Consider the following 17132-nt stretch of genomic DNA (forward strand, 5'->3'; position numbering starts at 1 on the left):
TGTTTGGTCTCTAGTTGCTACTCAGGTCTGGACGTGGTTAGTACTGGGATAGGAGACCAAGAGGAAATCCCAGATTAATAGACTAGACTGGGAAATATAAAGAAAACATCTATGAGAAAGCTCCATTGAGATTTAGCCAGTCTTTCACTTAAGGTTGACATGCCTTCATTTTCCATTAGAAGTTATCATTGTCCTTGATCTAGATGTTGTAATATACGGCACGCTTGTGTTACTCCACTACTGAAACAATTGACAACGCCAGTTTCAACAGAAGCACATACTTTGGAATTGGGTTATCTGACAAGCCATCTTCTTCATTTATTTATTTATTTAATTAGATTTGTATGCCGCCCAATCTCGAAGGACTTAAGGCGGCTTTGCAGGCCCATTTAATTTAATTTAATTAATTTAATCTCTTCCCACAGGCATTCCCAGTTGTGGGAATTTCCTTTTAGCATCCAACATATGAGAGACAAGAACATGTTTAAAATTGTTTATATTTTTATCATTATTATTTTCTTCCACACTGTGGGCATGGCTTGTTTTGTGGGTGTGGCTTGCCAGCCATGTGACCAGGTGGGAGTGGCTTGACAATCATGTGACTGGAGTGGCTTAAAAGTCATGTGACTGGCGTAAAGGTGGCCAACTTGATGTCACTCACCTCAAGGGTATGGGTTAGGGTGCCTGGCCTCTTCTTGCCTCAAAGAGGTACAATTTCCCTAACTATTGACTATTACTGAACATCCAAAATATATTCTTTATATGCCACATGTGTGCATACATATTACACACAGGCACACAAAAATATACATTATTTACTATATAAATGTTATGTGTATACAAACACACACAGCTCTTCTAAAATTATACACATTCAAACTCATTTATTGAAATAGTAAAAACATACTCAGAGCCCAGAAGGGCTATTATTATTATTATTATTATTATTATTATTATTATTATTATTATTATTATTATTATTATTATTATTATTATTATGTCAATACAACACAGCAAGCAAGATCACTATGCTGGATTTCGTATTTCATCACCAGTCGGGTGCTTCCCAAGCACCTAGCAGCAAATTATTTGTGCTGATTTATTTGTTTGTTTGTTTGTTTGTTTGTTTGTTTATTTATTTGTTTGTTTGTTTGTTTGTTTGTTTGTTTGTTTATTTATTTATTAGATTTGTATGCCGCCCCTCTCCAAAGACTCAGGGCAGCTCACAACAACAGAAACAATACAAATCCAAAATTGAAACAATTTAAAACCCATTAATATAAAAACATACATCTCATACAAACCATACATAAAGTGGAAACGGCCCAAGGGAATCAATTTCCCCATGCCTGATGACAGAGATGAATTTTAAGGAGTATGCAAAAGGCAAGGAGGGTGGGGGCAATCCTAATCTCCGGGGGGAGCTGATTCCAGAGGGTCGGAGCTGCCACAGAGAAGGCTCTTCCCCTGGGTGCCGCTAGATGACACTGTTTTGTCGACAGAACCCAGAGAAGGCCAACTCTGTGAGACCTAACCTGTCGCTGGGATTCGTGTGGCATACTGATCCCAGTAAAGCGGCCTTTTGCAATTGACAGATGGAGATTTTGTCAATTCTGATGGTTTTCAAATGTCTGCTAAGCTCCTTTGGCACTGCGTCCAGCGTGCCAAGTACCACTGGGACCACTTTCACTGGCATAAGCATAAGCCAGAGTCTTATTATTATTATTATTATTATTATTATTATTATTATTATTATTATTATTATTATTGCTGCTGTTGTTGTTGTAGTTGTTGTTATATTATTACCTCTTTTGTAGAAAATTGCTAAGCAAAAACAGGATGGAAATTCGACACTTAACTAAATCCTTATTATTATATCTTTCATTATTTGGCTGGCATTCTTTTATTTGCACCCTGCCTTTTCCCGAAGGACCGAAAGATTGAACATTTCATTAAGGAAAAGGATGCAACTGGTCATGTAAAGAATTTAATTCCAGCAATTTTTGGCCCAGCTGCACCCATCTCCAAGAGACCTTGAGAAGAACATTCTGCTAATCATAGACCCAAGGCAACCCAGGGCCTCAAATCATAACGATCACACCGTAACAATCGAGGTCCATTTGCAAATTTACAAAAATGGTGCAGTCTGTCTCAGGAAAGGGCACTGTGGTCTTCATTGTTTCATTTCTTCATTCACCTAGGGTGAAAAGTATCCCATTTAACTTATTTGGCCTCTGTTAAATTATTGCATTGAAACTTTTGGAAGGGAATAATGATTAAACACCACTTGGACTCTTCAGAAACGTACTTATTCACAGCACCAAATCCTTAGAAAACCTCTTTATTGCTTTTCAGCCCCAGGATTGGTCTCTGGCCAACAACTCATTTGACCCTAAATATGTTTTAAGACTCTTACAACATTCATACTTTGATACAGTTAAATTAAACTCTTGGTACCTTCAGGAATGCCTTTCTCCACTTTACCGGGGATCCACCTATCTAACTCCATTGCACAATACAAGTATCATAGCAGCTGATTGACAGGTACAGATAGAGATTACACCTGTAGAAGACTTCTCTTTTTTTCCAAAAGTTTTTTACTTTTCTCCATCATAAAAAAACTTGCTTACAACATCATATACAGTACTTTCAATACAGCTTAAACAAATATCTCCTTACAAATATCTCACCTACAAAAAGATACTGAAAAAATTGAACGGGTCCAAAGACGGGCTACAAGAATGGTGAAAGGTCTTAAGCATCAAACTTATCAGGAAAGACTTAATGAACTCAATCTGTATAGTCTGGAGGACAGAATGGAAAGGGGGGACACAATCAAAACATTTAAATACGTTAAAGGGTTAAATAAGGTTCAGAAGGGAAGTGTTTTTAATAGGACTGTGAACACAATAACAAGGGGGCACAATCTGAGGTTAGTTGGGGGAAAGATCAGAAGCAACATGAGAAAATATTATTTTGCTGACAGTAGTAGATCCTTGGAACAAACTTCCAGCAGACGTGGTTGGTAAATCCACAGTAACTGAATTTAAACATGCCTGGGATAAACATATATCCATCCTAAGATAAAATACAGGAAATAGTATAAGGGCAGACTAGATGGACCATGAGGTCTTTTTCTGCCGTCAATCTTCTATGTAGGAGGAGGAGGAGGAAGAGGAGGAGGACAGTCGCTGCCGAAGGAAGAAGGTGAGGTGAGGGGACTCAAAAAAATCCAAAACTTTAAGGCTTAAAAAAAAAAAGAGGGACTCTGAAGCAGCGAGGAGGAGCACATGCCTTCCATACACCTGGTGTGAGGCTGCCTCCCATACACTGCGCAGGAAGGGAAACCCAGGAGGAATGGCAGGAAACTGGCCGGGCCTTCATTCTGCTCTCAAATTTCCTGGGCAATTTTTCCAGGCTCGGATTCTTAAGTAGAAAATGGTTCTTGAGAAGAGGCAAAAAAAATCTTGAACACCCGTTTCTTATCTAGAAAAGTTCTTAAGCAGAGGCGTTCTTAGGTAGAGGTACCATTGTACTTCTCCTGCAGATGCTAGCCAAAGATGCTAACCTCATCTTCAAAGATGCTAACCCCTTTCATGTACATGCATCTAATATTAATCCCTTCTCAACCTTGGCAACTTGAAAATGGCTGGAACTCAACTCTCAGGAATCCCAGCCAGCATGGAGTTGAAGCCCACCCATTTTTAAGTCGACAAAGTTGAAAAACGCTGTTCTTGGGCAAACTGAGCATTTAAATTCCAGCATCTTCATATATAGCCACTAGAGGGCAGGGAAAAGGAAATAAAACAAGTTTTCTTTAAAGGGAAAATTTGATTTTATTCGTAGATTACTTTTCTTCCTACTTATGGGCATACTTTTTGAAAAGACATCCCCCCCCCATGGGTGATGCAACACAGGTGTTTTCTACGGTATAACTTACACTTAAAAAAAAATAAATCCTATTTTCTTTTTCAAACGATCTAGTGATTTAATCTACTGGGATTATTTCGAGGGAGAAAGACAGGTTCAAACAAAAAAAATCTTCAAAAAGCAAAACGGGTAAACGGATTAGATTTATCTTAATCCATTTGCTCTATTTATGCATTAAACATAGCAAGGGAGGCGAGGCCGAGATAGTGAGAATGATGGGAATGATGTATACATTTTTTTAAAACTATAGGACACTCTATACAAATCTTTTAAATAAACAAATAAATTGAATCCTGCAGGTTATGGGCAAAATGCAGGAAGGTTACGTTTGAATGCATCTGAAAAAAGATTTGGACCACAAAGATTTTCCACTTATTTATTTATTTACTTACTTATTTATTTACTTATTTATTTACTTATTTATTTACTTATTTACTTACTTATTTATTTACTTACTTAATTATTTACTTATTTATTTACTTAATTAATTATTTACTTATTTACTTACTTACTTACTTACTTACTTACTTACTTACTTACTTACTTACTTACTTACTTACTTACTTACTTACTTACTTATTTATTGGATTTGTATGCCGCCCCTCTCCGTAGACCCGGGGCGGCTAACAACAATGATAAAAAACAGCATGTAACAATCCAATTAATAAAACAACTAAAAACCCTTATTATAAAACCAAACATACACACAAACATACCATGCATAACTTGTAATGGCCTAGGGGGAAGGAATATCTTAACTCCCCCATGCCTGGTGGCTTAAGTGAGTCTTGAGTAGTTTACGAAAGACAGGGAGGGTGGGAGCAGTTCTAATCTCCGGGGGAGAGTTGGTTCCAGAGGGCCGGGGCCGCCACAGAAAAGGCTCTTCCCCTGGGGCCCGCCATGCATGCTCTGAAAAATGTTTTGGTTTGCAGATGGCTACAAATATAACATCCTTCTTGCTAGTTTATTAAAGTAGCCTGGGTTTTTTTGCAAGCTTTTGCATAAGCCTGAACACATAAGCCTGTTTTAAGGAAACCTCAAATTAAAATTCATACTATTAGCAATAGCATTTAGACCTATATACCGCTTCAAAGTGCTTTACAGCCCTTTCTAAACAGTTTGCAGAGAGTAAGCATATTGCCCCCAAAAATCTGGGTCCTCATTTTACCCACCTTGGAAGGATGGAAGGCTGAGTCAACCTTGCGCCTACTGAGATTCGATCTGCCAAACTGCTGGCGGCCGGTGATCAGCAGAAGTAGCTTGCAGTACTGTACTCTAACCACTGCACCACTGAGGCTCTTTGGGCTTTGGGCTCTATTGTTTGGGCTTTCAAATCAAGAAGTGGTCATGACAGCTCTCAGCCTGGATAGCTTCAAGGCAGGATTCGACAGATTCATGGGTGCCAAATGTATTGGTGGTTATTGAAACGGATGTCCATGTGCCACCTCTATGTTGGTTGAGACAGGCAGGATTCCCTTGGGTACCAGTTGTTGGAGGTCAAGGGAGAGGGAGAGTTTTGCCTTCTCTTTCTGCTTAAGATCTTGGTGGGCCACAGTGTGACACAGAATGCTGGACTCGATGGGCTTTGGCCTGATTCAGCATGGCTCTTCTTATGTTCTTATGTTCTTAGAGCCTGGAGAGAGTGAAAATGCCTTTCCCCGCCCTCAAAACCCTCCTGGAAGCTGAAAACGCCCTCCCAGAGCCTCTGTGTGAGCCTAAAATCAGCTGGCCTGCATGCACATACACACTGGAGTTAGCTAAGGCAACGGTTCATGTGCCAGCCGATATGGCTCTGCGTGCCACCTGTGGCACCCGTGCCATAGGTTCGTCATCACTGGTCTCGGCTGCAGGAGGTAAGCAGATGTTCTCTACAGTAGACCAATTGTTTCCAACTGTTAAACAAACTTTCGGTGCCTTAAGATTTTCTGAAGCGTTCTCTGGCTCAGTTAAGAGTCATGCAAAGCTGCAAAATTCTTGGCAAACTTCAGGGTTGCGGGGGGGGGAATGGAGCAGAGGGTGGGGGGAGAGATCAGACTGTGTTGAAATAACAAAGAGTTGTTTCTCCGCGCTGTGAAACTTAACACAGTGTATCTTTCAGAGTTATCTTGGCACAAAGCAAGTAACGAGAAACGCCGAAGAGGTTTTTAATTCTTGCTTGTGAGGAAGTGGAATGCATTACTGTTTACGAGATAATAAAACCTGGAACCTGTTGAATCCTCTTTGGCAAAACCAAGAGGCGAAGGAGAAATTTTGTCTGATGGGAGACTTATGTATAAGTTTAGAGAAATCAGAGTTTCTAGCAAACAACCGAGTTTCGATTCATGTCAACTCAGAGGATTAAATTGCCATTCCACTATCAGATCTTCTGTTGCAGAGGAAGAATGAAATGTCCTGCACTTGGTTAGAATGTTCTCTTCCCAGCATGGTAGGTTTTGCTCACGTGGAATGTAAAAATAAGGTAAATTATCATTTAAAAAATAAGACCTTGTTCTCTGCCCCTCAGTAGTTGGCTGCTGCACCCACGGAGGGACCCAGGGGAAGAGCCTTCTCTGTGGCGGCCCCGGCCCTCTGGAACCAACTCCCCCCAGAAATTAGAATTGCCCCCACCCTCCTTGCCTTTCATAAGCTACTTAAAACCCACCTCTGCCACCAGGCATGGGGGAATTGAGATACTCTTTCCCCCTAGGCCTTTACAATTTTATGCATGGTATGTCTGTATGTATGTTTGGTTTTTATATTAATGGGTTTTTAATCGTTTTTAGTATTGGATTATTATTCTACACTGTCTTATTATTGCTGTTAGCCACCCCGAGTCTCCGGAGAGGGGCGGCATACAAATCCAATAAATAAATAAATAAATAAATAATGGGTATAGTAAGTTTATGCACTATTTATTGAATACTTAATAGTTTTTTATATTTTTGTCCTTCCTTTTCTAGTACCTTAATAAGATCCTTAATTACTTTTAAAACAGGAAATAATTAAATAGTATGGTTTTTACCCATAAACGCTTTAATCATTTAAATAATTATCTAGAACTGAACTTTTATAGCAATGAAAGAAAATTGAGCTACTTGCCTAATCTGTTATCATACTGAACCTTGTGGGTTCAGTAAAAAAAAACTTAAAATGTTACTGTTACCTCAACAAATAATGCTGTCTATCATTAGTCCTTTTTGTGGCTATTCAAATTATGTGACTTAATCAACTGAAAAAGAGTCCAAACACCTGGGTCAGTAAGCCCCTCCCACCCAGTCACATGATTGTCAAGCCCCTCCCACCTGATCACATGGCCGGCAAGCCACTCCTACCCGGCCACATGACCATCAAGCCACACCCACAAAATAAGCCACGCCTGCGATGTGGCAGTAAAAATTTTGGCTGCCCCTAAAGCATTAATTAATTGCATCAATAAAACTTAATTGTACAATAAAGCCACAAGAAACGTATCCAGGTTATGAACTAGGTTCTAGTAGCTGCATCAGACTAATAGAATGACAGAGTTTGAAGGCGCCTTGGAGGTCATCTAATCCAGCCCCCTGCTTAGGCAGAAAACCTTACACCATTTCAGACAAATGGTTGTCCAATTTCTTCTTTAAAACTTCCAGTGTTGGAGCATTCACAATTTCTGGAGGCAAGTTGTTCCACTGACTAATGGTTCTGGCAGGAAATTTCCCCTTAGTTCTGCCTTGATTTTCTCCTTGATTAGTTCCTGTCCAGTAGCTTTATTATTTATTTATTTATTATTTGGATTTGTATGCCGCCCCTCTCCGCAGACTTGGGGCGGCTAACAACAGCAGTAAACAGTAAATAACAAAATCCAATATTAAAAAAAAACCAGTTAAAAACCCATTATATATATATAAAAACCAATCATACGTACAAACATACCATGCATAAAATTGTAAGGCCTAGGGGGAGAGTGTATCTCAGTTCGCCCATGCCTGGCGGCAGAGGTGGGTTTTAAGCAGTTTACAAAAGGCAGGGAGGGTGGGAGCAATTCTAATCTCTGGGGGGAGTTGGTTCCAGAGGGTCAGGGCTGCCACAGAGAAGGCTCTGTCCTGCCTTCTGGTGCTTTGAATAATAGAAACATAGAAACATAGAAGTTTGACGGCAGAAAAAGACCTCATGGTCTATCTAGTCTGCACTTATATTATTTCTTGTATTTTATCTTAGGATGGATATATGTTTATCCCAGGCATGTTTAAATTCAGTTACTATGGATTAACCAACCCCATCTGCTGGAAGTTTGTTCCAAGCATCTACTATTCTTTCAGTAAAATAATATTTTCCCACGTTGCTTCTGATCTTTCCCTCAACTAACTTCAGATTGTGTCCCCTTGTTCTTGTGTTCAGTTTCCTATTAAAAACGCTTCCCTCCTAAACCTTATACATATTCCCTTTAACATATTTAAATGTTTCGATCATGTCCCCCCTTTTCCTTCTGTCCTCCAGACTATACAGATTGAGTTCATTAAGTCTTTCCTGATATGTTTTATCCTTAAGACCTTCCACCATTCTTGTAGTCCGTCTTTGGACCCGGTTATCACTACATTTTTCCAGATTAACAGTTTATTCCTTTCATTATAAATAAACTTTGCTTTTAAGTTATGTCATACATATTATTATATGTGTGATTGTGGTTTGTTTTACTGGACCTATTTGTTGGAATCTTTTTTCTTTTCTTCTTGGTTTTATTGATGTATGCTGACCATGGTCATAGAGTTTTTTAAAAAGGAAAAATTTCCTCCTGAGTGGCTCTAGGGCTCTAGTTTGAACTTGACCCCCTGTCAGCCTCCATTTCATACTCATGCTTTGCCACGAACTCTGGGTGGAGGGGTGAAGGGTTAGGACACCAGTCCTTAGGTATTGTAACATTGCTGTCATATCTCCCCTAGTCCTTCTTTTCATTAAATTAGACATAGAAACATAGAAGTCTGACGGCAGAAAAAGACCTCATGGTCCATCTAGTCTGCCCTTATACTATTTTCTGTATTTTATCTTAGGATGGATATATGTTTATCCCAGGCATGTTTTTCCTTCTGTCCTCCAGACTATACAGATTGAGTTCATGAAGTCTTTCCTGATACATTTTATGCTTAAGACCTTCCACCATTCTTGTAGCCTGTCTTTGGACCCATACCTGCAACCTACCTAAATCCGGCATTCCTGCAACCATTTTTCATATGTTTTGGCCTCTAGTCTCCTAATCATCTTTGTTGTTCTAGTTTGCAAACCAAGCAATTAATTCCATAATTAGATCCCCACCTTTGAACCTGAAAGCTAAACTGGTAGAGTGAAAAGTCGAGGAAGAGGTTTTTCTTATCTTATATTCCAGCATAGGAGTAAATACTTAGGGGAGTGTGTGATGATGTATAATAGAGCAGTGTTTACCAACCTTGGCAACTTGAAGATATTTGGACTTCAACTCCCAGAATTCCCCAGCCAGTGAACACTGGCTGGGGGATTCTGGGAGTTGAAGTCCAGATATCTTCAGGTTGCCAAGGTTGGGAAACACTGTAATAGAGGAATAGCTGATGATATGGAGGAATTCAGCAATAGCAGACAGACAATAGAAGAGCACAAGAACATAAGAAGAGCCAAGCTGAATCAGGCCAAAGCCCATTGAGTCCAGCATTCTGTGTCACACAGGGGCCCACCAATTGTACATGGGGATCTTGAGCAGAAAGAGAAGGCAAAACCCTCCCTTTCCCTCGACCCCCAACAAATGGTACCCAAGGGAACCCTGCCTGCCTCAACCAACATAGAGGCGGCACATGGACATCCGTTTCAATAACCACCGATGCACTTGACATCCATGAATCTGTTTAATCCTGCCTTGAAGCTATTCAGGCTGACAACAGCCTCTTTTGGAAGTGAATTCCATCAACCAAGGATCCTCTGGGTGAAGAAATATTTCCCTTTATTTGTCCTTGCTTTCTTACCTATGAGCTTTAGGGAGGGCCCCTTCGTACTAGTATTGTGGGATAGAGAAAATAATTTTCTCTATCCATCTTTTCTATCCCATGCATGATTTTATACACTTCGATCAAGTCACCCCTTAAACGCCGTCTTTCAAGGCTGAAGAGACCAAGGGGTTGCAAGCTGCTTTCATAACGGAGGGGCTCAGCTCAGTTGAGCAGGGCTGGGCTTCAAAAATTTTAGCAAGGGATTCTCTGCCCCATTGCTGGGTGGGCCTAGTCAGCTTCCTACAGTAAAGCAAGGGAGGCGTTTTGCCCTCGAGCCTCAGGAGGGCAAAGATGGCCTCCTCAGGCTCCGGAGGCTCCCTAGAGGCCAGAAATGGGCCCTTCTTGAACTTCCGTTTTTGCTCTCCCTGAGCCTCTGCATGCACCCTGCATCCAAATTGGGTGGCGTGGGGACTCCTGGGAGGGGAGGGGTGAGGTGGGCGGGGCCAATCAGGAGTGGGGTTCTCCGAACTGCACAGAACTTAAGATGGAGGTTCTCCCAAACCCCTGCAAACCCCCAGTAGTCCAACCTTGGTTGAGCTATGCAGTTGGACTGTGGGGTCCTTGGAGGTCTAACACTGATGATGTTACCTAGTTGGGCAGTGAAACATCTGCAAGAAAACAGCAACAAGGACCCCAATAGTAGAAAGATATATGTGTCAATTAGCTTACAAGGACCCGAATCAAACCATTTTTCTATGCTAGCTGATCTCTGAAAGTAAAATGCAGGAACTTGATATTATGGAATTTGGGGTATGATCAGCACCTGTCTGGGAAAAGACTTGATATGTTGGGTTTTTGAGACTGATTGTACAATTAAGCCCTATGTTAAAAAATCCATCAGGGTTCATCATATTTCCTTCCATTCCTTCTGAGAAATTTTGAAATAAAAACGGGGGGGTATTTAAAATTAAAATTAAAATTAAAATTAAAATTAAAATTAAAATTAAAATTAAAATTAAAATTAAAATTAAAATTAAAATTAAAATTAAAATTAAAATTAAAATTAAAATTAAAATTAAAATTAAAATTAAAATTAAAATTAAAATTAAAATTAAAATTAAAATTAAAATTAAAATTAAAATTAAAATTAAAATTAAAATTAAAATTAAAATTAAAATTAAAATTAAAATTATCAAAATCAAAATCAAAATCAAAATCAAAATCAAAATCACAAAATTAAAATTAAAATTAAAATTAAAATTAAAATTAAAATTAAAATTAAAATTAAAATTAAAATTAAAATTAAAATTAAAATTAAAATTAAAATTAAAATTAAAATTAAAATTATCAAAATCAAAATCAAAATCAAAATCAAAATCACAAAATTAAAATTAAAATTAAAATTAAAATTAAAATTAAAATTAAAATTAAAATTAAAATTAAAATTAAAATTAAAATTAAAATTAAAATTAAAATTAAAATTAAAATTAAAATTAAAATTAAAATTAAAATTAAAATTAAAATTAAAATTAAAATTAAAATTAAAATTAATTAAAATTAAAATTAAAATTAAAATTAAAATTAAAATTAAAATTAAAATTAAAATTAAAATTAAAATTAAAATTAAAATTAAAATTAAAATTAAAATTAAAATTAAAAAATTACACACATACACACAGAATACTAGCAGATCAGAACCGGGTATTAGAAGTTAATGTATTTCTTACAACCTTAACAGTAGAAATGTACTTATTTTAATGGCCTGCTATTGTCTGGAGTACTAAACGTGTGTATTCCTCAAATATTGTGATGAGAAACACAAAGGCATGAAACACAGCCCACCCCTCATTGCTTTGGGATACAGTCTCTCTCTCTCCCCCCCCCCCCCCCCCCATCAGTCTTTTCAGAGGTCTGTATTTTCATTCGCTGTTGTTTCTGTCACTGCCTCTTGCTGGGGATCTGGACATTTTTGAGAAGCAGCCATATCCTTCCTCTCCGTTTCTTCACTTTCTTCTTCTTTGGCTTCCAATTCCATCTCCTGCCTTTTCTGAGCCTTGGCCTCTTTCCTTAAAATGAGGAGTATGAAGACGCATGGGACGTAGGACACCCCGCGGAGAGCACAGGGCAACCCAAGGTATAACCATCTGGGAAGACAATGTGAACCACGTTAATACAAGGCGATCTCGGGCCACTCAATCCACAACAGATCGGGCCAACAGATCGGGAGTCATGGGCTCCTCTTCCTAATGATGCGCTGCATGCGCATTGTGACATTTCGTCGCAATGTAGGTTATTGTAATGTTTTAATATTGGATGGGGGAAAGCTATATTTTAAGAGGTTTATGAATATATATTTTATGTTTGTAGAGTCCTTTTGTGAAAGGGAGATATAAGAGCCCCCATTGAATGATTACAAAGTAAAAAGAAAAAAAAATTGTTTGATAACAAGCTTGATTTTGTGTTGGAAACTATGTACAGTGTTCCCTCACTTTTCGCCGGGGATGCGTTCCGAGACCGCCCGCGAAAGTCGAATTTCCACAAAGTAGAGATGCGGAAGTAAATACACTATCTTTGGCTATGAACAGTATCACAAGCCTTCCCTTAACACTTTAAACACCTAAATTGCAATTTTTCATTCCCTTAGCAACCATTCAGATTATTACTCACCATGTTTGTTTATTAAAGTTTATTTAAAAAAATATTTATTAAAGGCAGACGAAAGTTTGGCGATGACATATGACGTCATCGGGTGGGAAAAACCGTGGTATAGGGGGAAAACCCGCGAAGTATTTTTTAATTAATATTTTTGAAAAACCGTGGTATAGACTTTTCGCGAAGTTTGAACCCACGAAAATCGAGGGAACACTGTATTGGGTTTTTTTATGTTAGAGAAAAATTTAAAAAAAATATGTCTGGAAATGTTCCATTTGAAAGAAGATCAAAGACAGTAAGGAACCCTCACCTTGAAGCCTTCACTAATACAGTGATACCTCGTCTTACGAACCCCTCATCATACAAACCTTTCAAGATATGAACCCGGGGTTTAAGATTTTTTTGCCTCTTCTTCCGAACTATTTTCACTTTACGAACCCGCCGCCGCCACTGAGATGCCCCGCCTCCGGACTTCCGTTGCCAGCGAAGCGCCCATTTTTGCGATGCTGGGATTCCCCTGCTGGGATTCCCCTGCAGCATTGTAAAAACGCGGAAGTCCAGAGGTGGGGTTTCCCATGGAGGGGAGCCTTAGGGGAATCCCACCAGCGCGAAAATGGGCGCTTCGGTTGGCAAAAGGGGTGAATTTTGGGCTTGTGTGCATTAATAGCTTTTCCATTGATTCCTATGGGAAACATTGTTTCATCTTACGAACTTTTCACCTTATGAACCTCGTCCTGGAACCAATTAAGTTCGTAAGACAAGGTATCACTGTATATTGGTTTGTTTTGCTTGTTTTATTAAATTTACTTAAATGAGTACCAAAGTACAACAGCCTTTCCCTAGGATTCTACAGTGTAATCCCTTACTTACTGTTGTGGTTAGCTCTGGCCCAGCTCCTACCCCAAGGACTGTGGATGTGGGGGAGACATCCACATGCCACAGGCCTGTTTTGTTCCCAGTGGAATCTGATGATGAAGGCTCCTCTGACCAGGAAGACATGAGTGACAGGGAGGAGGAGAGTGTGGCAGACAGCTCAGAAGGAGATCAATTATCTAGCTCCTCCTTGGATTCGGAACAAGAGTTAATGATACAGCCATGCATGTGGAGAGTGATGCATAGGCAGCAACAACTGAGAGATTATTATCAAAGAAAATGAGGCCACCTGTGGTAATTAGTGAGACTGCTATAAAGAGCAGCATATGGGTTTGGCCATTGTGGAGGATTATCTGATCATTGTGTTTCGTGCCTGCCTTGCTGACTTCGACTTTTTGTGTGCTGATTTTCCCCCGCTTTGAAACTAAAGCAGAGCAAAGTGTGTTTCACTTTGTGAAAGAAGAAGGACTGTGAATTGCCTCACAGCTGCAAGCTAAGTATCTCAGAACTGATAAGGGACTTGTACCAATTACCAGTTTGTTTGGAGATGAGTGCTCTTTGCTATACAAAAAGAGGGCTTGGTTTAAGTGAATTTTCGTTATAAAGAACATTGTTTTGAATTTTCAAACGTGTGTGTGTCTGAAATTTGTATCTGATTTTTTGGGAGGATTCTGCCAGAGAGCTCAACAGAACACTTACTACCAGGTGGATCTGCAAGAATTTTGCTTTCTAGATAGTGAGCTTAGTTCGGTGGAGGGTCTGGACAGAATGATTCAATCAGGCTAGACCCGATTCAATAAAGAAAGCAAAGCTTAGATGCAAAAGTAGAGGTGGATTATATGAAATAGCCATACCTGTATCTGTCAGTATTATACATCCGACATGCCCCTACTTCACCACATTTCTTTGTCCCCCATTTCAAACATGTGCTGTCAATCATAGCTCCAAAATAAATTGGTGATGGGATTCCAGCTACATGGGATATGACATAAACACAAGAAAAGTATTTTTCAGTTACCCAATATTTTGCTATTTGTAATACAAAACTGCTTTCTTATACAGTATTCTTCTTTTAGATGGAAGCTATTAGTATCCAGAACCAGTTAACTGTACTATTTATTTATTTATTTATTTATTTATTTATTTATTTATTTATTTATTTATTTATTTATTTATTTATTTATTTATTTATTTATTTATTTATTTATTTATTTATTTATTTATTTATTTATTTATTTATTTATTTATTTTGTCCAATACACAATGAGGGTTTTAGTGGGTATATATCTATATACGCATAGTACAATACATGATGAAGGTTATAGAGGAGATACTCTTAGTAATATATATCTAAGAAATAATAGAAAAGAAGATACAGGAATAGAATATATCAATGAAAGAATAGAAGAAGAGATATAGGAATAGAGGAAAGGTATAGGAGATATAGGAGAGCAATAGGACAGGGGACGGAAGGCACTCTAGTGCACTTGTACTCACCCCTTACTGACCTCTTAGGAATCTGGATAGGTCAACCTTGGATAATCTAAGGGTAAAGTGTTGGGGGTTTGGGTATGACACTATGGAGTCTGGTAATGAGTTTCACGCTTCGACAACTCGGTTACTGAAGTCGTATTTTTTACAGTCAAGTTTGGAGTGGTTAATATTAAGTTTAAATCTGTTGTGTGCTGTTGTGTTGTTGTGGTTGAAGCTGAAGTAGTCGCCGACAGGCAGGACGTTGCAGCATATGATCTTGTGGGCAATACTTAGATCTTGTTTAAGGCGTCTTAGTTCTAGGCTTTCTAGGCCCAGGATTGAAAGTCTAATCTCATAGGGTATTCTGTTTTGAGTGGAGTAGTGAAGGGCTCTTCTGGTGAAGTATCTTTGGACATTTTCAAGGGTGTTAATGTCTGAGATGCGATATGGGTTCCGAACAGATGAGCTGTATTCGAGGATGGGTCTGGCAAAAGTTTTGTAAGCTCTGGTAAGTAGTGTGAGATTGCCAGAGACTGTGAGTTCTAGTTTTGCCTAAGGCACAAAGCCAGCTGAGTTTACTCAGTCCAGAAACTGACTTATTCCTTTCTGTCAAAAACTGATGTGCAAACAGTCCAAATTAAGACATTACAAATTCAGAGCAGACATGTCAAATGTTATGAACCTAAATAAAACATTCAATGCTCTGACTCTAAATTTGGGAGAAAGAAGATGGATTGTTTATCACAGTGTTTCCCAACCTTGGCAATTTGAAGATTTGAAGGAGAGTGTTCAGTTCTGGAGACCTCACCTACAAAAGGATATTGACAAAATTGAACGGGTCCAAAGACAGGCTATAAGAATGGTGGAAGGTCTTAAGCATAAAACGTATCAGGAAAGACTTAATGAACTCAATCTGTATAGTCTGGAGGACAGAAGGAAAAGGGGGGACATGATCGAAACATTTAAATATGTTAAAGGGTTAAATAAGGTTCAGGAGGGAAGTGTTTTTAATAGGAAAGTGAACACAAGAACAAGGGGACACAATCTGAAGTTAGTTGGGGGAATGATCAAAGGCAACATGAGAAAATATTATTTCACTGAAAGAGTAGTAGATCCTTGGAACAAACTTCCAGTAGACGTGGTTGGTAAATCCACAGTAACTGAATTTAAACATGCCTGGGATAAACATAGATCCATTGTAAGATAAAATACAGGAAATAGTATAAGGGCAGACTAGATGGACCATGAGGCCTTTTTCTTCCGTCAGTCTTCTATGTTTCTATGTTTCTATGTTTCTATATCTGGACTTCAACTCCCAGAATTCCCCAGCCTGCTGGCTGGGGAATTCTGGGAGTTGAAGTCCAAATATATTCAAGTTGCCAAGGTTGGGAAACACTGGTTTAGCATATGTTTTAAGTTTTGATAAAACAATTAGAAATTAAAACAAATACAGTACTCGCTTTTTTGTTTTTGTTCAGGGACAGAAAAGTAGATGAGGTGGTAATCTGTGCAGAATAGAATAGAATTAGAATTATTAGAACAGAACAGAAAAGAACGGAACAGAACAGAATTATTTATTGGCCAAGTGTGATTGTACACACAAGGAATTTGTCTTTGGTGCATATGCTCTCGGTGTACATAAAAGAAAAGAGACACTTGTCAAGAATCATGAGGTGCAACACTTAATGATTGTCATAGGGTACAAATAAGCAATGAGGAAACAATCAATATTTAATATAAATCATAAGAATACCAGCAAAAGGTTACAGTCCTACAGTCATAAGTGGGAGGAGATGGGTGATGGGAATGATGAGAAAAATAATAGTAATAGTAATGCAGCCTTAGTTAATAATTTAAACAGTGGTGAGGGAATTATTTGTTTAGAAGAATTGCTAACTTAGATTTATATACCAATTCACAGTGCTTTACAGCCCTCTCTAAGCGATTTACAGAGTTTACCTATCACCCCCAACAATCTTGGTCCTCATTTTACCCACCAGGATGGAAGGCTGAGTCAACCTTGAGCCTGGTGAGATTTGAACTGCCAAATTGCAGGCAGCCAGCAATAAGCAGAAGCAGCCTGCAGTACCGCACTCTAACCACTGCGCCACCGCGGCTCTCTCTTACCGAAAAGTCTTTCTGCCAGTGAGTGGAGGCCAACACCAAATGACTTCTCTTCAGGTTTAAGGGATCTGGAGAACAAGAGTAGTTTTGAGAAATGAATCAGAAAAGCATTAGCACTTAGACGCAAAAATCACTTCGTAGTGCTTTACAGCTTTCTCTAGGAGGTTTACA

General features: G+C 38.7%; 1 protein-coding gene across 3 annotated transcripts in view; it reads right to left on the minus strand.

Annotated features, from left to right (window-relative positions):
* Window positions 1-11538: 11538 nt before the first annotated feature.
* Window positions 11539-17132, minus strand: part of SLCO1A2 (solute carrier organic anion transporter family member 1A2) — a 47830-nt gene continuing 42236 nt past the window's right edge. For all 3 annotated transcript variants that reach the window (XM_070754332.1, XM_070754331.1, XM_070754330.1), the window contains 3 exons: window positions 16965-17029; window positions 14219-14336; window positions 11539-11983 (listed from right to left, as the gene is read on the minus strand). In XM_070754332.1, the coding sequence (XP_070610433.1) occupies window positions 11743-11983; window positions 14219-14336; window positions 16965-17029 (424 nt within the window). In that variant the 3' untranslated portion in view covers window positions 11539-11742. The remainder of the gene's footprint in view (window positions 11984-14218; window positions 14337-16964; window positions 17030-17132) is intronic.

This window comes from Erythrolamprus reginae, chromosome 6 (assembly GCF_031021105.1).
Source record: "Erythrolamprus reginae isolate rEryReg1 chromosome 6, rEryReg1.hap1, whole genome shotgun sequence".
Taxonomy (NCBI): Eukaryota; Metazoa; Chordata; class Lepidosauria; order Squamata; family Dipsadidae; genus Erythrolamprus; species Erythrolamprus reginae.